At 41.9% G+C, this 22,992-nt stretch overlaps 1 protein-coding gene and 1 long non-coding RNA gene across 4 annotated transcripts in view; one reads left to right on the top strand and one right to left on the bottom strand.

Moving 5' to 3' along the window:
* Positions 1–10,528, bottom strand: part of LOC111756934 (uncharacterized) — a 133,873-nt gene extending 123,345 nt beyond the window's left edge. For both annotated transcript variants that reach the window (XR_002791326.2, XR_010042278.1), the window contains exon 1: positions 10,344–10,528. This is a non-coding gene — a long non-coding RNA (uncharacterized LOC111756934). The remainder of the gene's footprint in view (positions 1–10,343) is intronic.
* Positions 1,473–19,664, top strand: Inhba (inhibin subunit beta A). 2 transcript variants are annotated; one of them, XM_063233925.1, is made up of 3 exons: positions 1,473–1,581; positions 4,016–4,561; positions 13,966–19,664. In XM_063233925.1, exons 2-3 carry the CDS (start codon positions 4,174–4,176, stop codon positions 14,850–14,852), a joined length of 1,275 nt encoding a protein of 424 aa, XP_063089995.1. In that variant the 5' UTR covers positions 1,473–1,581; positions 4,016–4,173; the 3' UTR covers positions 14,853–19,664. The 2 variants fall into 2 exon arrangements, with proteins under 2 accessions (XP_063089995.1, XP_013008060.2); XM_013152606.3 differs by lacking the exon at positions 1,473–1,581 and having other exon boundaries at positions 2,701–4,561.
* The last annotated feature ends 3,328 nt before the right edge of the window (positions 19,665–22,992 follow it).

Raw genomic sequence — 22,992 nt, forward strand, 5'->3', positions numbered from 1 at the left:
TGGCACGACTGTTTGGCACTAGGGCTCATACCTGAGGCAAGGGGTGAGTAGATTTCTTAAAGGTCATTGCCCTACACTAGCTCTCATTAAAAAATAAGAAGGACGTTCCTTTCTTATAGAAGTTTAAGTTCAAGCAACTGTACACTGCCATGCAGGCTGGGAGTTCACGGTCACTGATCCTATTTCTGTCTTTGCCACTCACATTCCCTGTCTTCCTCTACAACCTACAACCGAATGACTTTATTTCCTACTTCAGCACTGCATATGCAGTTCTTAGAATACTCCTCTCCTCCTCCCCCACACACAGCCAGCACCCACGCCTTCTCTGTAACTAAGCCAAGAGAGACCTTCTTCCCCAGCAAGGCTTGCTCTCTCCTACCTGACTCACCCCACGTTAGGAGGCCAGCGCCTAGGGGTCTTGCTTGTGGGCACAGTGAGAAGTTTATTTTATGCATGTTAAATCCCGCATAGAAAACAACATATCTGGTCGTATGGCTTTCATTAGCTCCCAATTTTGCACATTTTATCCAGCTTGTCATGCAAACCCAGCTCGGGCTTCAACTCTCCTCTTTCAAACAACCTTCTCTCCACTTTTCTGGTCTGTAGAATCCTCATTCTATTATTTCCCCAATTTACTGGTACCCCTCCCCCCAAAAAATCATGAAATTCCAACTTTATCCCTATTTCAAGGAATGTTCATTGCTTTTCATGAATCTCATATGTATAACATTTAGTGACACTGCACTTAAAGTGGGTAAAAATGAGAATGCATGATTTTTAAAAATATTTTATGTTTGCTACTTAGGATAGGACTGTAAAGACCTGGGAAGGATACTTGAGTTCACTTACAGAGAAGGAATATTTCCCAAGTTCTCGGTGCTCCATGATTTACAGAGAAAGCATTCTATTTCAATATGTAAAATAATAGTGTCAGTCAGCAGAGCTCCTCTCCTAGGAGCATACAGATTTGCCTTTTTCTCTCTCAGAAATAGCTCATGTAAAAATAAAATAAAATTAGAATCCTGTTAAGAACACTACAAACATTTTCCCTGTGAAAAACAATAAAATACTCTGTAAACAGAGGCAAGTTCATGAAGTAACAGATGTTTTATGTAAGGACATAATACTGAACCTGAATATAGCAGGAGGGGTGTGTGTGTGTGTGTGTGTGTGTGTGTGTGTGTGTGTGTGTGGTGAGTAGTAACAGTTGAAAGTCGGACATTCACTGAGCTGAATCTATTTGATTTTAATATCTTTGTAAAAGGTAGACTAGTCACAGCAGAGGTATCAGTGGCTCAGTGCATGACCCAGTAGTGTCTCAGAAGGCAAGAGGGATTTCCATTAGATAATGAATTATGAAATGTCTCACTCTGGAAAAACCAGTCATCCGCTGATGTCATGCTGGTTCTAACCAATCCCAAACAAAGCCCCAGCCCTCCTCTTTTGAGAGGTACCAATGTATTAGTGTACAAATAAGTAGTACAGTATAAAACTTCACAGTGCCAATACCATGAAGAGGAGCTCAGACAGCTCTTACCACATGATACAAGAGCCGGCTGGTGGAAGAGAATAAGCAGAAAGGTAATTCTCTTTAATTCTTCCTTATGAGCTCTTTGCAAATTCCAAGTCAGAATGGCTAGGAAGAATTTTACAGCTTATTGGCACTTCCCTGGGCAATGTGATTTGTACCTTTTTCCTATTATTCAGGCAGGTTAATGCAGCTTTTAATAGTTTTAGGGCATGCAAATAGATTATGTGTTTATACAACCCACTCAGCACATATATACAAGTACATATGCCAGAGAGAAAGCTATTTTTAAGAGTTACATTTGCAAACAGTAAATTGTACAGAACACACACATACTCACATGCAGAGAGAATCCAAATATTGATAAGTTGTACTTATCTCAATGATTCTGTTAGGACTCTTGAGTTCTTTGGAGTCGTTAAACTTTTAGTTCTACTGCAGACTCTCATAAAACTTAATTGGACTACAGAATTCTTTAGGTACTATATCTATGGCTCCAATTAGGTGGGTGATGTTAAATATTATAGTACAAAGATGGTTTATTAGCAGTTATAATGCTTCCCTCATCCTTTCACCCATCCTTTCTTTCAAAAGAGACTTTTCAGGCAATGTGAGCCAAAGTTTTTTCAATAATAGCAGAATAACTGATGTTCTTGGAGCTGAAAGCTCAAAGGTGTTAGGCATGTTAACAGAGAAAGGCTTACAAATGGTTGCTTTTGAAAAGAGGACAGTGTATACATGCAGAAGAAGCATTGTCACCTGGGCAAACTGTGATGTTACTTAGTTTCACAATTTTCTCTCTCTTTTCCTCCTGTACTCAGATCTTATGCTTGCAGTAATGATACATTTTAACTCTTTTCACCCAAACTGCCTGGCTTGACTGGAACGCTCTGAATATACTAGGTGTCAGATATAAGCTGACTGTATCTACAGAAACCAAGAGGGCTTATGTGTAGGAAAGAAACCGAGAGGGAAGGAAAGCTTTAACAGATGGACCCTTAGAGATACTTCTGCAAGATAAAAGCAATAAGACAGAAAATGAACAGAAAAAAAAAAAAAAAGGAATGGGGGGAGGAATTTAAAAAAAAAGCTTCAGGCATTGTTTAAAAATGCACAATTTCTTTCTTTCTTTCTTTCTTTCTTTCTTTCTTTCTTTCTTTCTTTCTTTCTTTCTTTCTTTTTTTCTTTCTTTCTTTTTCTGTGCATATCTCATTTGTGCTGTTCCCGTGCAGGGAAGAAGCAAGCTAGGAGACTCTCTGGGCATCTATCTTCGGGTCAGGACTGGGTAGGGGTCAAGCTGGAAAAAACTATCCTATGACAGATAAAATTGATTTGCCAATATATTTTGGAGATTCCTTTTCTGCAGGGCCAGTTATTCATGTCAGGAGAGCACACTGTTTTCATGAAACAATGTGGGAAAGGCCAAATGAATTTTGCATTTTATCTGTGAAGTCTGGGCAAGGGATGGTAGCTTGCAATTCCTGAATGCCCTTCCAGCCTGGAGAGGGGCAGCCAGAGGGGAGAGGAGATGGCACCTCCGGGGCACAGAAAATGCCACTTGCCCTTTAGTTCTGTTAGTGCCCTGCTGTCCTGCCTAGCTGGCTAGAGCAGAGTGTACTCAGTGACCCCCAAACAAAAGTTCATTTGCGCTCTGCTTAGCAACCTGCCGGGGTGAGGACCCTGAACATTTAAATATGAATGAATGGGCAAAGGAGCATCTCCTCCGGATTCCCCTGGCAGAATGAATGGCTGCCCCCAGGTACCTGTCACCTAGGCGGACACCACGGAGCCCAGGGTCGGGGGAGGAGTGCCAGGACCCGCTTTCGAAATCAAGCCAGCATTGTGGATTGAGAGTGTGCCTTGGGTTGGGATTTTTACTTCCCTTTCAGAAAATCAAAGAGGGGAAAGCCAAGGGACTGGGCAGAGAGAGAAAGAGGAGAAAAGAATAAAAAACAGAAGTGAGCAAAATCAGGAGAATGCATGCTAGAGGGGGATGCAGAACCCCGGAGCTGGTGATATTGGAAGAGAGGTGTGTGAGAGGGAGCGGAGCAGAAGGGAAGCAGCCTGTCAGAAAACGGGCTGTCCCTCCCCTCCCTAATCACAGCCTCTACTCACAGACAGCTCCCTCCCTCTCCCATTCACACTCACTCATTTAGGGCCAATTCTCCTCTCTCTCTCTCTCTCTCTCTCTCTCTCTCTCTCTCTCTCTCTCTCTCTCCTCCTTTCCCTTCCCCCTTTCCTCTCTCCCCTCTCCCCTCTCTCCTCTCTCCCTGTCTCTCTCTCCCTCCCATCCTCTCTCTGTCTCTGTCTCCCCCCCACCCTGTCTCTCCCTCCCTCCTTCCCTCCCTCTCTCCCTCCTTTCTTCTCTTTTACTCGGAGACAGTCAGAACTCTCCTCCCTGACAGCCACAAACCTACAACACTGACTGCCTTCAGAGAGAGAACCTGCAAACAAAACTTCACAGAAAACTTTTTGCTCTTGTTCCAGAGAATCTGCTGAAGAGGAGAAGAAAAAAAAAAATCAAAAAAAAAAAAATTCAAAAAAAAAAAAAAAAAAAAAAAAAAAAAAAAAAAAAAAACCTGTGCGTGAGGGGGAGGAGAGCGAGGCCTTTTAAAGAGGCAATCACAACAACTTTGGCTGCCAGGATGCCCCTGCTCTGGCTGCGAGGATTTCTGTGGGCAAGTTGCTGGATTATAGTGAGGAGCTCCCCCACCCCGGGATCCGAGGGGCACAGTGCAGCCCCCAACTGCCCTTCCTGCGCGCTGGCCACCCTCCCAAAGGATGTACCCAACTCTCAGCCAGAGATGGTGGAAGCCGTTAAGAAGCACATCTTAAACGTGCTGCACTTGAAGAAGAGACCCGATGTCACCCAGCCGGTGCCCAAGGCGGCGCTTCTGAACGCGATCAGGAAGCTTCATGTGGGCAAAGTGGGGGAGAACGGGTACGTGGAGATAGAAGATGACATCGGCCGGAGGGCAGAAATGAATGAACTGCTGGAGCAGACCTCGGAGATCATCACGTTCGCAGAATCAGGTCGGTGCTGGCATTGGCGGGCGGGGGTGGGGCGGGGGCAGGAAAATAGATTTCTTTGACAGTCCTGGGAGGAACTTCTCTTCCCTGGAGCTGGGAGCTGCCTGCGAAGGTGATTAGTTAGGAGGGGATGGTGGCCGATCCGAGGAGGCAGGGGAGCGGGAGAGGACGGCGGCGCAGAAAGGGAAATCTTGGGTGACTCTGCCTGGAGAGGACCAGCTTACACTTGCTAAACTCAGCCATCTCGGGGGAGGAAGCTCCGGGCCAGTCTGTGAGGGGCTCCCTTCCCCTGCCTGTGAAACCAGATCAGAGCAGCCTGGGCAAAAGCCAGGGCACATTCCGGTGTTTGGGGAGCAGAGGTAGCTTCCGGACCCCATCCGAAGTTTTCATTGTGAGTAGTGGGCAAAAGTGCCCAGGTATCTGGGTAGAAAGGTACAGAAGAGGTCACTGTCTTAAAACCAGCCTTCCCCTTTAAAACGTCCAATCTGGGGCCACACCGGAGAGGCAGGGCACATTTATTAGTGACAATCATTTTTTTTTTTAACCTTTAAAATCTCTGTCCCTGTGTGCAAAGCACATCCTAGACAATAAAAAGCTACTTTGGGGGACAGTCGGTATTGAACCAGAGGTCATTTTGGGGAGCCTGACTTTCATTCTTCAAACAAGAAAGGAAAAGAAAAAGGGACCCCCCCCCCATAGGCACACCAAAACTCAAGTTTTGTTTTTTGTAAAGTTACTAAGAACTCTGTGCCAAGGAATGTAACCTTGACAGAGAGCTCTCAGATACTGTGCTGAACTCTAACTCAGTCCATAAGGGGAAGAACTTTAATAAATAGATTCTCCTCATTGGCTCAGGACCAGAGTAACCTGTTGCTGAATGCAAAATACCTGTCAAAAGTATGAGCTGGGGACTTGGAGACAGGCTGTTTTTATAGTTGTAGGACACAGATCTTTCCAATGCATTCAAGCTCATGCAGGCGGAGCACACAGATGTGTTAATACCATGTTGCTTTCATGGTAACGCCAGGCTGAAGAATTGGATCCCTTGCCAAATCCATTTGAAAGGAATGCCATTGTTTTGTGTGATAGAGCATATGGCCAGTAAAGTATGTGCAGGGACTCCCAGCATTTTGTTTAAAAGTTTGTTGCAGTAGTGTAAACAGTTAAGACAACACTCAGAATTTCCAATCCTGAAAACCTGTTGACTCAGATGTTCTGTTTTCAAGAAAGCAGGCATAAGACCTGGGCATCCTTTTGAGGGTGCTTGCCGGCTTCTGGACTTCACTGTGGGAGAAATCTTAGTGCTCCAACAGCTTCCCTGGCTTGGTGGCTCTCTCCCCAGAAGCCTCTCTGATTTAAGGAAAAGTCCCACTTTCTTTCCTGGGGCAACTCTTTCCTGATGCAGTTCCCGCAAAACATGCTTCCTGTGACTTTATCTTTTGATGCTTACTGAGGAAAAAGAATCATGTGGCAGTTTCTAAGCTGCTACCTCATTTGCTTCAACTTTTCATGGAAGGAAATTAGGAAAGAAAATGCTCTTGACACTGGGCCTTGTGTGTAGAGTAAGTTTCACTGGTATAGTGGGCTACTCCATATCTTGACCAGAAGGGACCCTTATATATTTTATATCCTCATCAATGATGGACTCAGGTGCAGATCCTCTTCAGCTGGTTTTCCTAGCATCCTATGCAGCAGGATACCTGTGTGTTTGACACTTTAAATCCGACAGTGAGTACTGGCAGTGTCTGTCTCCTTCTGACTTACTGGACTTGAATAGAAACTCACTTTCTTGGCGTTTGGAATTTGGCAGGGAAAGAATTGGGCCATTTACATTCTTTCTTACTTATGGCCTTCATCTCATTGCCAATCTTTCTCTCAGTTATATGGGATCTTGTCATTTTCTTTTACTTGCCTTCTCTGGTGTTTAGTGAGAGAGAAAATGAGGCAATTCATTGGACTTACACGTTGACAAAAGTGTAAGATTTGTAATGGGAAAACTTCTGGTTGAGTTTACATCTTGACTTTAGATTCTTAGAAGCAGTTTATTACAGTTGCTGATTTTTCTCCTCTAAGAAGTTGTACGCATTGACTCTTGGTTGATTTGATATAATTTCACTGATTTCATGATTGCTGTGCGGACAATCTTTTCTCCAAGCAAAGTGCCATACATGTAAGCGTTTTTTCTGCTAATTTTGCCAACCCAGGGAACAAGTTTATCATCTGAATGCCTGGGGCAGCTATATGGAAATCAATAGTAAATGCTTACATCTTTTGGAATAATTCAACTTTAGTAACCTTCCACCAATGTGGAATGGCAACATTTTTGGAGAATAGTAAAGGTCGTACATTTTTCTTTTCTTGATAACTAATAGCACTGCATAAAATGCAGTCACTAAGTGTCACCTAGGAGTACGCTATAGACATACCTTTCAACTCCATGATACCTCAGTTTGGGGACTGATGTTTAATCTTGGTCTGTCCCCTCCTTGCTTCTTAAATAAAGTCAAGACAGGGTCATGGCAGTAAAAGTTAAAGTCCCTTGAACTGTTTTCATTAAAATTCATTGTTGCTCAGGTAGAAAGTGTCCCCCAGCTCAGGGAAGCTGGTGAACGCTATTGGTTAAGCAGTGAGAAATCATTCTAAGGCTCTGAAATTCAACAAATAAAAATGATTTCATTTTTACAGCCATTACCCCAAATTTTTCCTCAAGTTTACTGCAATCTTTGCATAGCTGGCTCCACATCTCCGTCCTTTCTTCAAAGGAGAGATAAGAATAAATGAAGCCAAACCAGCTATCACTTTAATTGCTAGTGCAACTAAAATCAGAGGTCTCCCTGGCTGATATGTATCATTCATCTGCTTTTGACTCATGACAGTAGCTGATTTGTCAATGTATAATAACAATATATCATTGAATCTCCATCCCTGCCAAATGTTGAATCTCATAATTAACCTAACAGTTAATAGCAATTATTGTAGAAAGGACAAGGAAAGAAAGACAAATGAGACATTGAGAAGTGGATAGTGCTTCCCTCCCTCAGCCTTGTAGCTGCTGGAAATGGCATATAAATAAATTTCCCTTTTTGGAGATACCATGCCCAGAGAGGGGACTAAGAAGTCTGGCTTGGTTCTGTGTCCCCCTCCCCCCAGAAAGCTATTTTAAAGCCGATTGAATCCACCTTTCCATTTCCCACCTATCTGCTGAACTTTGCTGTGAATTACCCTCCACTGAACCTCTGAATCTTTAGGGGTTACAACTTTCTTCTCTGAAAAAGGGGGAAAAACTGGCCACAAGAGGGCGCGTTCCAAAGACTTTTGCTTTTTATCAGTTAATCTGGAGAGAGCAGTTGTGCCTACTGGAATCCCCAGTCTGTAGCGCCCTAAACCTGTGACTGTCACTTCCGTCTTACTCTCTTTCATCCTCCTGAAAAAGTTAGGATTTTGTGGGATGGGAGGAGCACGACGACCTGTAAGATATTAAATGAGACAGAAAGCATGGAAATGGGAGTGCTGGTGATACGTGAGAACCTTTCCGAGCTCTATGGAAAGCAAAGGAGTGTTTCAAAAGCAAACAAAGCAGAGAGGAGAGAAATATGACCATGAATCATCAGCGATGCTGATTTGCTCACCAGGCTCTTCCTCTTACAAAAGCACCTTCCATCTCCCCTGATTTTGCGCCTGCCTTATCAATGCTTTCCACCAGCCAGTGACAAGTGCCTTCCAGCAGGAAATAAAAGGCGATTCATTTAACGCCTGGTGAGAAAATGGTGTTGGGGTGAAAAGGATGTGTGTGCTTTGGATCTGAAGATGCGGAGAGAATGGGAGTGTGGAGATGAAGCTAGAGAGTAATAGTGGGTTTTGGCCTGAGGAGTCTGTTTCCCAACGTGGGGGTGGGGGAGATGTCAGAGCAGAAACACCATTTGCACATTGGAGAACTGAAGTTATACTGTCCCAGGCATCTTTCACGAAGATACATATTTGTCTTGGCCTCTATTATGCTCCAAAATACTTGAAAGTGATCTCTTAGCTGTAATTCAGAATCCTCCATCCTTCAGTGGTTCCTAGGTCTAAAATCAAAAGTGTAAACGTTCACAGGAACTTTGGAAGAAGTCTCTGATCTCCCATGGGTTGAACTTTGGGAATCTTTTTCTATTTCTTATAGGAACCTGAAGCCCCCATTTCTCCCCAAATATTTGACATTTTTCATCACCATTTAATGGAAAAGGCATGGATGATAAATGTTTGGGGCTGAAAGTTTACAACGTTTCAAAAATGAATCCTAAGGAGAGATATTAAAGCTAAAAAAATTATGAAGATAATTTATAACCAAACCTATAGCTCTAATCCAGGCAAGATTCTCTACTGTAGGTCAAAGGAGAAGTAACCTTTAAGACCTCACTGGCTGCATTCTGCAGATCCCTGGATGCAGTCCAGATGTGAACACACACTGTAAATGATAGGTCCTTACACTGCTGCCATCAGCTAAACCATATCTAGGCACAGGGAGAGACTTTGACGAAGGATGGAAAATTAAAGTAACAGATGCTTTTTTACAGCAACTCCTCCCTGGTGAATTTAAATATACTCCGCAAACAGCAAGGCTTTCCCCATTAATGTTAGAGACACAATTATTAGCCTTATGTAGAAGGGAAGCACACTTTATGCAGGACCCTGGTGAGAGAAAAAACAAAACAGGAGCAAAGCACCGCATGTGTGTATGGCTTATTTCATGGCAAGCATTCATGAACCTACAAATGGGAGGTGCTGGATGTTTGGATGAGGAGTGTTTTGTTTTTGTTTTGTTTTGTTTTGGTTTTTGCATCCTAATGTGGGGGGAGGGAGCAAGAAACTTCCTCCTTAACCCTTGGCATGCCTCCATGATTGAATTGGTAGATAGCCCTGAAGGCTAAGGAGAAAGAAATGCAAACACCTTTACTTCCAGCTTGCAGAAGTCTTTCCTCTGTCCACCCCTCCCACCAGACAACATTTCAGAGGTATTCCCTACAAAGTACACGATTTCTCCCTGCTCATTTTTCTGCACCATTTTTCTTCCCATTTGGTATGTGTCCACCATGCTCCTAGGGGTTTAAAGGATGAGATATTATCACCCACATAGGGTTGCGTGGGATTTTTTTAGTGAATTACTCAGGCAGAGCAGGCTATGATACAAGCATTGCTCACAAGCCATGGGTAGGAAAAAAAAGCACAGAGGATGAAAAGAATATTAGCACAGCGTAGGTAAGGAAAGATCAGCAAAGCAACCAGTTCTATCTAGTTAGCTAAGAAATAGGGCAGGAGCCCAACACACACCTGTACAAATGAACATCATACCTGCTCAGGAAGCATTAGGTGGAGGCTTCCGTTTCAGGATTTTATTTCACCAGCTATTTAAATCATCCCTGAAACTGATTGGAAATTGATCCTAAATGCTTTAGCTGTAAGCAGCCTTCTTCTATTTTTTAAGCTGTTATGCGCAGAGATTTGCAGATTGGGCAGCCCTTCAGTAACACTGAAACATGGCGACTTCTCTCAGCTAATAGAGAGATAAAGGGAATGGACTAAGTTGTCCTGTTATTTATTGTATTTTTCATCCGTGAGATATTTAAGGGCTGTAATATATTTCTGAAACCAACAGCTCTGATAAATAGCAATCCTATGTCAGCTTCCAGCCAACTCATTCTCCCCACCCCCTTCTGTAATGAGCTATTGTAAAAGAAAAAATATATATATATATCTATATTCACTGCTTAATAAGTCAGAATACAATAGAACTTGTAAAATGTACCTGCACAAGAGGTAGACAGTAGGGAGACTTGACTCTCTCTCTTCCCCCTGTCCTCCTGAGCATTATGGCAAACAGCATTTTCGGGAAATTGGATCTCAGTTTTATTTTTCCCCCTGATAAAATATCATGCAATATACAAATAGCAGTTCCAGAAATGGACACCAGGAGAAGGAGGCGGCAGGCATGTCAATTAGTAAGGGGGAAAATCCAAATGTCAGAAATATGGGGGAGAGAGAAAGCATGCAGGCAAGTGGATGCGAATACAGGCAGCAGAGTCTTGCAGTTCAGATAATTAAACTGATGCATAAATCAGTGCCCGAGCCTCCACAATACATGGGTGATGCCTTACAGTGAATTAGCAGCCAAGACCAGCATGAAAGTAATTTTATGATGACTCTAGTGATCCTAATATAACAGCACCTGACAGATTGAGCCCCCTCTAATGAGTACTCTCTTTGTACAATCCTCTCCCAGGAACACTAAATCATTTGCTTCCAAGTACAGCTGCCTGTGAAGATGGGGTGGGGCCAGATTATACATGAGAAACCCATTCCTACGAAATGGGGGGATTGGCCTGCAGGCTGATGTGACAGGAAACTCTGGCCTCTGGCTTTACTGGACCAACAAAAGCAATTTGCATGTGGCTGTCACTTGTTCCAGTCACTGGATTAACCCTCCATTATCCCTCAAGCCCAAACATCCAGGTGGCTCTGGACTTTACTTGTGAGAAGTCCAGCATGTGGGCTCAGTGCTGCTAGCCCACCCCTTACCTCATCCCCTGCCCAGTGTGGAGGAGTACAGGGCAGACCTGGGAGCACAGTCCCTGAGACTTGCTGGTCTGCCCACTCAGGTACTGGTCTCATGCTCTTTTTCTAGAAAACCCAAAGGCAACCTTGTGACCTCTGGCTTCTCTAATTTAGCAGCTACTGTCTCTCTCTGTACAGTGACTTGCTCTGTGCAATTTAGCATTTTAGAAGCTGTCCTGCCTAAATGCACAGGAAAAACAAAGCAAAGCAAAACAAACAAACAAAAAACCCTAAACCCAGCAAATAGCCTGATAATATTATCCAGGAACAGGGTGGAAATGCCAACAGGGAGGGACCTGCATGCTTTTCCAGCAGAGGCTGGGGATATTTCTCAGTGGTCTTAACAGAGTAGGACCCTGCCATCTAGAGATCAGCTAGGTGTTCTTTGCCATTTTATAACAAATGATTCAACTCTGCTCTTTGGAATCTTTAATTTTCTTAAAAACACAAACAGCCACCAAAAACCCACCCTTTCTTTGCAAGGAGTAGGACAGGATCCTGTTTTTTTTTTTTTTTTTTTTTTTTTTCAAAATTATCATGCTTCCTAAATAAGGCAGCTTCCCCCCTTACTGCCCCCCACTCTGGGTTCTATCAAATCATAAACTCTGCTTTACTATTCATCTCAACTCCTGCCAGAGACATGAGGTCTGAGGAACTCCCAAGCCACTGCTGCCATCACAGTGGTAAGGTTAGAGGAAGATGCCAGAGAACGCCTCATGTCCATATGCAGCCCTTCTTGGCCCTGGCCTCTGTGAATTTCCCACTATCATAATCACAGTGTGCAGAATGTGTTAAATTAAGAACAGAGTCGGCAGTGCACAGTGCTCAGAGAAGCCTGCCTTCTGCTGCGGAGAACTTGAAACTGTGCCTAAAATTTATAGTACCGTAAACATCTCAGGGCCTCCAGTGATAAGTACAGTTGGATTTCCGTTAGCTATAGAAATCTAGGCAGCGAGATCCTCCTAGGGAGTTGCGACTTCTAGGATGAACTTCTTGGAGACAGTTCCCAGATTTGTCCCTGGGATGTGTGGATGGAATGGACAGTTGTAGGGCAGGCACATGGTCAGGAAGAAAGGCATGTCTCTGTGTACCTCCCAGGGGACACCCAGTAGTGAGGAAAAATACTTGATTAATCAAGGAACTTGATTTGGGATACCTGCTTCTTATACCTAATAGATGGTGCTGCATAATCAGTGTGCAGGTGCATATGAACACAGAGAGAGATGACTTTCTAATTTTAGAGTCAAGTAGGACTGAGTGGTTGTTGAATTGAGCCACCCTGACAATGCACAGAGTTTTCCTGGGTCAATAGCAGTTGCTGTCTGACATCTGTTTGGGGGGCTCATTTGGTGCATTCTAAGGGGACGGAGGGATTGAGAGGCAGGGGCTGGATCTATTAATTTCATGTAATTCAATGCTAATGATGCCTTCCTTTGTGTAGGTATGTGTGGTACTGGGATTTGGATGTGGGGCCTTTGCACTGAGCTACATTCCCAGCCCTTTCTTACTATTTTTTAAAAAAAATTTTTTATTTTGAAACAGCATATCTCTAAGTTGCCAAATTGCCCAGGCTGAGCTTGAACATGCAATCCTTTTGCCTCTGCCTCCCAGAGAGCTGGGATTACAGGTGTGCACCCCCACACCTGGTTAGTTAATAATCAAGTAGTTCCATACTCTGTGCTAAACGCCAGGCTCTAGCAGTAAGAGACAGACAAGCCCTCAGATGTCAGATGTCTTGAATAGCCTTGGAAGGAGAGTAGTGGTGGAGGATACAGGGGAGGGAAGGCTTCCAGAGGAAGTGCCATCCAGATAGCACTATTAAGGTCAGCAGAAGGAGGGGCAGTGTGGTGGGAGTGGGCCAGGACCAGGAGTACCTAGGCAGCAGGAGCAGCAAGAGTCTCTCACAGGATTCTCAAGCCCTTGGGAGTCACCTTTAACTGGACCAAGCAGGACAGGGGCTGGCAGAGCTGGGAGTCTCTGTGGGATGCTGAGAGCCACAGGATGTCAGGGTTGGCTTGGGAAGAGGAGGTGGCATCAGTCCCATGAGAAAGATTCTTTTAGTGGCTTACTGGAGAACCCAGTGGAGAGGGGTCTGACAATGCTATAAAGAATATTGTGCTACAGTTACCCAGGAATGAGGTCAGGGGCTGACAAGCAGGAGATGTGGCCAGGAGGTTCTGCCCAGATTGACCCACACAGCAGGAAGGCCACGGGAGAGGGTGCTTGTCTTTCTGTGTGCAAATATTTCAATAGCTTACTGGGGCTTACGAACTGTTTTCCTTTATGTTAGCACACTTGATCCGTCCAAAATCTGAAATAATAGGTCAAATGTCATCATGTCATTCCCATTTTATGGAAGACGAAACAGCTTAAGCAGCCAGTCAAAAGACTCAGATGCCTAAGCTCTCTTCATTCTAGCACAAGAGTCTGCAAACATTTTTCTGTTAGAGGTCAGAGTAAATATTTTAGGCTTTGTGGTCCAGAACGTCTCTCATAACTACCCAGTCCTGTGATATAGTGCAAATGTAGCCACAGGCAACTTACAAAGACAGCAACATAGCTGTGGTCCAGGGTGACTGTCTGTGCAGGCGCTGGCTTAAACATCAGATAAATTTCACAGGTCACTTAATATTTTTCTTGAGCAGTGTAAACCTGGAGAGACCATTCTTAGCTTGGTGGCTATCCTGGAGCAGATGATCTGTGGCTCTCAGTTTGCTGACCAGAGTTTGAGACTCTTGCTTGCCTGGACTGCCTGTACCATGACTGGATTCAAATTAACCAATGTCCCTGTATTCTCTTGTGCTGTTTCCCTTCAGGCCCAGCCAGGAAGACACTGCACTTTGAGATTTCCAAGGAAGGCAGCGACCTGTCCGTGGTGGAGCGCGCAGAAGTGTGGCTCTTCCTGAAGGTTCCCAAGGCCAACAGGACGAGGACCAAGGTCACCATCCGACTCTTCCAGCAGCAGAAGCACCCACAGGGAAGCTTGGACACGGGCGATGAGGCTGAGGACATGGGCTTAAAGGGGGAGAGGAGTGAACTGTTGCTCTCGGAGAAGGTGGTGGACGCACGGAAGAGCACCTGGCACATCTTCCCTGTCTCTAGCAGCATCCAGAGACTGCTGGACCAGGGCAAGACCTCCCTGGACATGCGGATTGCCTGTGAGCAGTGCCAGGAGAGTGGGGCCAGCCTGGTGCTCCTGGGCAAGAAGAAGAAGAAAGAAGAAGAAGGGGACGGGAAGAAGAAGGAAGGAGGTGAAGGTACGGCGGAGGAGGAGAAGGAGCAGTCCCACAGACCTTTCCTCATGCTGCAGGCTCGGCAGTCTGAAGATCACCCTCACCGCAGGCGCCGGCGGGGCTTGGAGTGTGACGGCAAGGTCAACATCTGCTGTAAGAAACAGTTCTTTGTCAGCTTCAAAGACATTGGCTGGAACGACTGGATCATCGCACCCTCTGGCTACCACGCCAACTACTGTGAGGGTGAGTGCCCCAGCCACATAGCAGGCACCTCGGGGTCCTCACTTTCTTTCCACTCAACGGTCATCAACCACTACCGCATGCGGGGTCACAGCCCCTTCGCCAACCTCAAGTCGTGCTGTGTGCCCACCAAGCTGAGACCTATGTCCATGCTGTACTACGATGATGGGCAAAACATCATCAAAAAAGACATTCAGAACATGATCGTGGAGGAGTGCGGGTGCTCCTAGTCACCCGGCCTGGGGGAAAGGGAGCTAGAGTGGCTGGGCGAAGAAAGTAGCAAAAATGAAGATTTTTTTTTTTTAAGGTTTCTGAGTTAAACAACCAGAAAAAAAAAAAAATAGAAATTTTGAAAAAAAAATTAAAAAAAAAAAACACACAAAACTAAACTAAAAACAGAACCTATGAAACAGATGAAGGAAGATGTGGAAAAAAAAAATATCCTTAGCCAGGGCTCAGAGATGAAGCAGTGAAGGGGACAGGAGATGGGAGGGAGAATCAAACTGATGTCATCAGTTGTTTAAACGGGGTATTGTCCTCTCCTCCCTGCTGCGGTTCCCTCAGGAACCCCAAAATCAATTTGTCTAGTGGTGTTCATGTAGACTAGCACAACCCAAATAATGTCTAGAAAGCCATGAGTTTAAAAGGGCCAGTCCCACCCAATCACCGGGTCATCGATATGTCTGTGTGACACTATTTCCGTGTATATCAGCAGAAACACGCATACACATACAGGCATTTGCACACACAACCTACATGCTCATACTGCTAAGAGAGCAGCCGCGTGCAGGCAGTCACACTTTCTTTTTCTGCACCACGATTGCAGCGAGACAAAACAAAACCAACATTAAAACAAAAACAAAACAAAACAAAACAAAAAAAAACAAACAAAACAAAAAAACAGAACAAAAAAATTGATAACAAGAATGGGAAGAGAGAAAGATCAAGGAAAAACGAATACCAAGTTACAATTCGTTAAGGTGCTTCTGATCTTAGAACTATGCAACCTAATACGTTTGAAACTGTTTACCTGAGAGAGAACAAAAAGAAAGACTTTTTTGTATTGGAAATAACCTGATTAATTTTTATTTTCTTCAAGGAGAGATACTTGAAAGGAATATGTTTGTCCATCTGTTGGATCCAAACATTTCTATATTTTGTAAATGTTGTTTTTTTTTATCGTTTACTATTTGCACTACAATGGTATTTGACCTGTCTAATCCTTATTTAACAAGTATTTTCTTTGGGTGGGGGTGGGGGTGGGGTTCAGAGCTGCACTTAATGTGAGCTATAAAAGAACTGCTACAGCACACAAAATAGCTATTTTTATTATTATAATTATAATTATTATTATTATTTTGTACCTTAAAAATAGACACATACACCAAAGACATTTGTGTGAGCCTTTAAACTGTCTGTGATTGGTATCATTCACCATCAGTAAGTCAGGGGTTGAGAGTCAAGGTGAGTAGGGTGGATTACGTTCAGGCTTAAATGACCTGAGAAGTTTGGTTTTTGACTCTTTTGACATCCATGAAACAGGACATTTCATACTGGATGTACAGTAGTTGTACACTGTTGGATATCAAGTTCAATCAAATTCATGAGATTACATGCTTGTATGTGTATATATACATTGCTTGTGCATACGCATACCTGTGTGTATATATACATGTATCGTATCATGTCCATACACGATGTAAGCACTTCAGGTTGTCTTTTTTTAATGTTCTTAAAGCAATGAATGTTTGTGTGCAAAACACAGTATTTTTAAGAAGGATAGGCTATAGTTTTTGCTTTTACTCTGAACTAGGTGGGTACATTTCAAAACTTTGGAAGGCAAAAGCCTGAAAATTCCAGTGAGTATTCAGTGAGACCCTCTCTAAATGTACAGGGATCAAATTCCTTTGTCTTTCTTGTTCCCCACCTCCTACAAGTTATCCCCTGTGGGGAAAACAAGATGCTAATCAAAACTGTGGGCTGATTTTTTTCACTTTATATTTATTATCTATTGGAATATTGGAATCAATCTTAAATCAGAAACTTTTTCAAAAACAAAACAAAACAAAGAAAACAGAATTTCAGACCAGAAGAAGAGTTGGATACTTTTTGTTTGTTTGTTTGGGGTCTGAACGTGAGAGATAATACTTGCACCAGTTGGGTTAAATAGTTAAAAACTAAATTTTCAGAGGAAGGTGTCGAATGAGAGTGGAAATTGAGGAAGAGAACAGTGAAGAGGAGGCACAGAGGAAGGCAGTAAGTTCCACTCTAATATTTTAATTTGCTGCCAAAACTGTTGGTGTGTAAGTTTTTATGTATTGATGCAAATACAAAAACAAAGCAAAACAAGAAAACCAAACCTAACCAAACCAAACGAAAAAACCTGTCTTATAGACATGAAAGTATACGCTTAAAGCTAGGGGTCTCTACTTTATTTCAGTATTTTGTTTGCCTTTAACGACAATAAGTTTTTCGTCTGTGTGTTTAAAATACAAAGCCTTATTTTCACTGACTTATTTGAAGTTTGTAAAGCTTGTTAAAAATTAGAAGACATTTCTAATTAAGAAAGACTACATTCATCAGTACTCTATAAAATGGTGATGCTCTTAGCCTTGGGTCAACTCATAATTTAAAAAGCAGTCGAAGGAGAATGAACTATCAGACCTGGTATAACAAAAGGGGGTTTAAAATTAGACTCAGTTAGAATATGTAACATGAGGAGGTACGCAGGCTGATTACCTTAGTCTTGTTTCTGGGCACATAGACTTACTCTGTTCTAAGGGCCCATCCTGTCTTATGCAGGAAACACAGTCTGCGCTGTGTGAAAAGCTCCTGATGGATTCTAATTACCATCTAGCATCCCTGGGCATCATGCATGTGGAGAAGTTGGGTTTGGTGAATTTCTAACAAAAAGCTTTGAGGGCCCTTTGAACTGCTTCTTTTTGATACTGGAAATGACACTGGAACCTATGGAAATAGTGTGAGGATATATGTCCTAGTTCACTGTGCAATGGTGCAGAAGGTTAAGGCCATGGGAAAAACAGGATTTACAAAGATAGCTAAATGTAGCTCCCATTCATCTCAAATCAATCTGCTGTCTTGTTAAGCCCTGTAAGTTGTAGACATACGAGGGGAAACCTGGGGAGTGTTTAGTGGCCACAGTAATTATAAACAGAGTTAGGTGAAATTTCATGTGATGATAATTTAACTGCTTAAATGCTTGGGCTATTGCAAGCCCGCAGATGTTAACTTTGTTTCATTTAATTTTATATGGCCTTGAGATAGAATTATAAATTGCTACCGTCTTTCATAATGTTGGAAGATATTATTTTACCATCTTTAAGGATCTCAGAAGATACAAAGCCTTGTGAACAATCACTCTTTTCACGTAGCCACATTAGGCCAAAATGAAAAGCTTTTAAATTCTGCCCTCTTGGGTTCTTCAGACTCCCTCACACACGATAAAAGAGGGTATCTATCTAATATTACTATTTTGCCACTTTTACTCTGGAGTTGAACTCTATGCTCTCAAGTATCTGCCCACACTAATTCTAGAAGCTCTAAAAATCACTTGTCCTCAATATCTCATAATAACCAAGATTTTATAGGCTGAATTTTCATTTTCTTTTTTTTTTCTTCCTCCAAAAGTAGACAAATTTCAGCACACTTACTGGGGTTTGGTTATCCCAGTACCCCAGCCAATTTCAAGTTCATTTAAGATTGATTCCACACTCCATTGTCAAGAAGAGTTCTTGCAGTCTCCTCAAATATAGACATTGAAATAGAAAAGGAAAAGATTTTCTCGCCCTTGTAGGATCTGGCGTCAAGAGGGGACTCTAAATACAAAAAATATGCCTCAGTTGCATTAAAGAGAGATTCAAATTATCACATTCACTTGAAAACGTGATTTCCTGTGGGCCTTTTGGCAACTTTCCTTTTCAATGTAGAGAAACCTTAGTCACCCTGAAAACCTACATAATAAATGAAACTTATAAATGTGGGCAGGTTTGGGGGTGGACATTGTATGTGTTTAAATTAAACCCTGTATTACTGAGAAGCTATTATATGGGTCAGAGAAAATGAATGCTTAGAAACTGTTCGCATCTTCAAGAGCAGAAACAAACTACATGTCTCAGCTATATTATTATTTATTTATATGCATAAAGTGAATCATTTCTTCTGTATTAATTTCCAATGGGTTTTACCCTCTATTTAAATGCTTTGGAAAACAGTGCATTGACAATGGGTTGATATTTTTCTTGAAAAGAAAAATATAATTATGAAAGCCAAGATAATCTGAAGCCTGTTTTGTTTTAAATTTTTTTTTAATGTTCTGTGGTTGATGTTGTTTGTTTGTATGTTTTATTTTTATTTTGTGTTTTTTTTTTCCTTTGGCATACTACATGCAGTTCTTTAACCAATGTCTATTTGGCTAATGTAATTAAAGTTGTTAATTTATATGAGTGCATTTCAACTATGTCAATGGTTTCTTAATATTTATTGTGTAGAAGTACTGGTAATTTTTTTTATTTACAATATGTTTAAAGAAATAACAGTTTGATATGTTTTCATGTGTTTATAGCAGAAGTTATTTATTTCTATGGCATTCCAGCGGATATTTTGGTGTTTGCGAGGCATGCAGACCATATTTTGTATAGCTAGTGGACAGTATTCAGCAGCGCCTGATAGCTTCTTTGGCCTTATGTTAAATAAAAAGACCTGTTTGGGATGTATTTATTTTTATTTTTATTTTATGTCTTATTTATTGATTTTTCCAACATTGACTTTGCACACACATTGCCACATTCTTTGCTGGGTAATTATCTAGAAGAGGATGAAGAACAGCCTGAATATGAAGGAGAGTTTAAAGTGTGGAGTGAGAGAGCTCAAGCAGAAAAAGAACCTACAATTGCCATAGCAGAGGCTTGTAATAAACTGCAGATGCTTGGGTCAGCAATATTTATTCATTTTGTTAATTTCTTACTTCTCTAACTGTAGTGGCAACTGTTTGCAGGAAATAAAGACATTCATTTCTTCTCTCCTTTCCTCCTCCTTCTTTTCTTCTCTCCTTTCTTCTTATTTTCCTTTCTAGGATTGCATAGAGCAATGAAAAGCTAGAGAATTACACATACGTAAAAGAAACATATGTAGTCCTCGTATTGCAACCAACCTAACCCATTCAGAATCAGAAGTAAAGTCAAGAATGAATTGGTTCTTCAACTTTTTCTGCCACAGTTTTTGTATAGTATCTGTTCCCATCCTCAAGGTTATATGGACACAATAATGTCCACAGATGCCACAGAAACAAAAATCTCCTGGTGTCCCTTCATCTGATACGTTTTAACTACCTTTTGAGGTAGATATTATTTCAGCTTTTGCCAAGGAATCTCAGGCAAAGCGAACTCACATTAATTGGAACTAAAATCTCAAACCTAGTCTGTAATCAAATCTAAACTGATGCTTCTTTTGTTCTTTCCTGTAGTTCCACTATTGTGTTAATATTCTCATGGACCGAGGGGGAAACATGGAGTTGAAATGAGTGTGGAAGATACAATTGAAATCCCAAATTCATGTGAATTATCTCAGTCCCTTTATACTGCAGTAGGAAAGCTTCAGTTTTTTTAACAAAATTAGAAAAGGAGAATTGTTAGCAGTTTTGCTTTATACTTATTATTTTGTCTTAGTATTTTGTTTTTATGTTTTGCTAGAGGAAATCTTTTGTGAAAGTACTTTATGAGTCCCGTGACATTTATGTGTGTGCCCACGTGAGCAGGCACTTTAGGCTTCATTTCCTGCCAAGTTTAACAATTAAGAGTGAAGTTAACATCCCTTTAGATTGTTAATGAGTAACATTGTTATTAAATTTTACATAGATGTTGTCATAACCTAGACAAAACAAAAATATTTTCAACATGCATACACCCACTATAGAAAAAGGGGAGAAATAACATCATGATTTCCTACCCAAATTTTTGTCATATAGAGACCCAGTCCCTCAGAAGACCATTGTCTGAGGAAGCAGTGGTCAAAAGGAAGTTGAGAAGTATAAAAATTCCTTTGGCAACAAATAATACTTTTTTCCCCTTTATGACAGTTCTAGTGTTTCTGCATTGATGGAATTTTTTTGTCTTCTCTTTGGTCCATGAATGCAGACTCACTGGAAATTCTCCATTCCTCCCTCTCAGGCTTTCTTTCATTGTCATGTAATTAGAGTCTACAGTGAGAAAAATAGGAAAGGCAAATTGTTTATCCACAAGCGCAAAACCACAGAGCAGTTTTAAGACATTTTGGAAAGGAACAATTGCCCTGCTTGACAATGTCCCATTTCAAGAAAGGCCTTGATCCTGGGAGTTCCACCATGACTTCCAATTCACCCAAGGGGCTCCAGAGAAATATTCTTTCTTGCAGAAAGCTTGACAGTGAAGATTTGCTGCTGGTTGGGAGGAAATATTAGGCCAAATGATTGAATAAGAAAAGAAGGAGCAACCCTTTTTCGTAAGCTGGTTTCTTCTCCGGAAGAAGGCAGAGGAATTGTGGAGGAAAGGTCTAATCACTGTCAGAAAAGGTATTGAAAAAGCCACCCAAGACCAGTTAATGCGCTGCTGTAATTTACAGTTGTGGTGGCAGCCGTGCCTGCCTCACTGTGATGTGGGGGGCATGATGTTCTAACACAAAAACTGTAATGTGGCAATGAAAGACCCCTGAGGAATCCGCCTTTCATCAATGAAGTTGCCTTAACACAGTGGAGCAGCAAAGCCTAAGCCATCTGAAAAGCTTGGCCTCACATGGACAGAGGGAGTCACTAAGGCAAAGCTCTCCTCATTGTGAAATACAGAAAAAAAAGAAAGAGTGGAAAAAAAGGCAAACATTGCTAATCTATGCCAGAAATAGGCAGGCCTAAGGCAGGAGGATGACAAAACATTGGGCTTCAAAGTGTTTATTGTGCTGGAGAGTCCCCTCTTTGAAGGGAACCATCAAACTCTCCTAAATGGAACCAGGGGACGCCTCGCCATTGATCTCAGCAACAAATGTTTGTGTTTCATGGTCAATTTATGAATCCCTTGAAAACTTTTAGTAATGTTGTCATTACATAGGAGTTTTTTTTTTAAAAAAAAGATAAAATTGATTGTCCATCAGAGGAATCCTAGCTTATACATGACAAATGGACACCTAGATGACATAGCTCAGGTTACTGCAATCACACACCTTCAGTAGCTGTTATTATGGCAAATATTATGAGCTTCTCAATTCTGAAATCAACTAACTCCAAAGTTCAGGATATAGAATATGCAGGAGTCTTCATTGATCTTTTAAGGACCTTGGATTGAAAACATGAAGAAAGCAAATAGAGCATCTTCTTTTTGGACTTTGAGTAATACACCATTCGTGTTAAAATTTTGTCTACTTGGGCTCACTGATTCGTTCAGTTAACTGCTATATGAAATGGTCCTGGTAAGGGACTTAAAAATGACCACTGAACTAAACTCTGCCCAGTGTACAGCATGGTTCTTTGATTCCTTAAGGAATGCACAGCACATGTGAGATGGCTGTCCATGTACCCAAAGAGCCATGTGTCAACAGGTACTGAGAAATAAGACAAGCCTGGCTTCCTTTTCCTAAGACAGCTATTTCTCATCCGGCACTTGATCACTGAGTCCACTCTTATAGCTAGACATTTGGGGTGGGTATGACAGCATGATGGCTGAACAGCTTTTAACTTTGGGCTTTAAACATTTTACAGAATAGAAAATGTAACGTTAATCCATCTTATAGACAACAAAGACACAATTGTATTTCTGATTTGATCTGCCAATCACTCATATTTCAAAGTACAGAAATGGTAGCATATGGATTAAGCACTGGAAATAAAGTCTGTAGAAAAGAAATCACAATAATAATAATCCTTCAGATTATCAAAAGTGAGAGGAAAATGGATGAAATCTAGAGGTGATAAGGGATGAACAAGAGAATAGATGTGTCTCTCACTCCTCGACTATGACTTAAATTTGTCAGGGGTACAATGGGATGGCCTCTTGAAAACAAGTTGTTGACCCTTTCGTATTTTCCTGAAGGATGTGTAGGGAGCAGGGGAAATTAGCATGTGAAAAGCCAGTCAGGCTTCAGGGACTCAGACCAGTGAGAAGAAGGGTTGCAGGTAAAAATGGAAATGTCTCTCTTACACAAAAGACTATGGGAAGTCGGTACTCTTTGGCTCTTGATAATCACTTGTAATACTGCATGGAAAAGAGAAACATTTCCCTCGTCTTTTACATTGGAATCAACACCATGGACAAGGACAACATTTTTTGAGCCATGAGACATGGACTGTTCCCTGGATTTCTAGATTCACAAGGTGTCCTCTGGAAGTAG

This window comes from Cavia porcellus, unplaced genomic scaffold, assembly GCF_034190915.1.
Source record: "Cavia porcellus strain 051 isolate PalLab524CR breed Dunkin Hartley unplaced genomic scaffold, mCavPor4.1 scaffold_23, whole genome shotgun sequence".
In the NCBI taxonomy this organism is placed as follows: domain Eukaryota; kingdom Metazoa; phylum Chordata; class Mammalia; order Rodentia; family Caviidae; genus Cavia; species Cavia porcellus.

What these genes read in the sequence shown, in the direction of transcription:
- Inhba (XM_063233925.1), top strand. Translation starts at nt 4,174, where the DNA reads ATGCCCCTGCTCTGGCTGCGAGGATTTCTGTGGGCAAGTTGCTGGATT. An exon ending in CATCACGTTCGCAGAATCAG is followed by an intron (nt 4,562 to 13,965) that starts GTCGGTGCTGGC and finishes GTTTCCCTTCAG; the next exon opens with GCCCAGCCAGGAAGACACTG.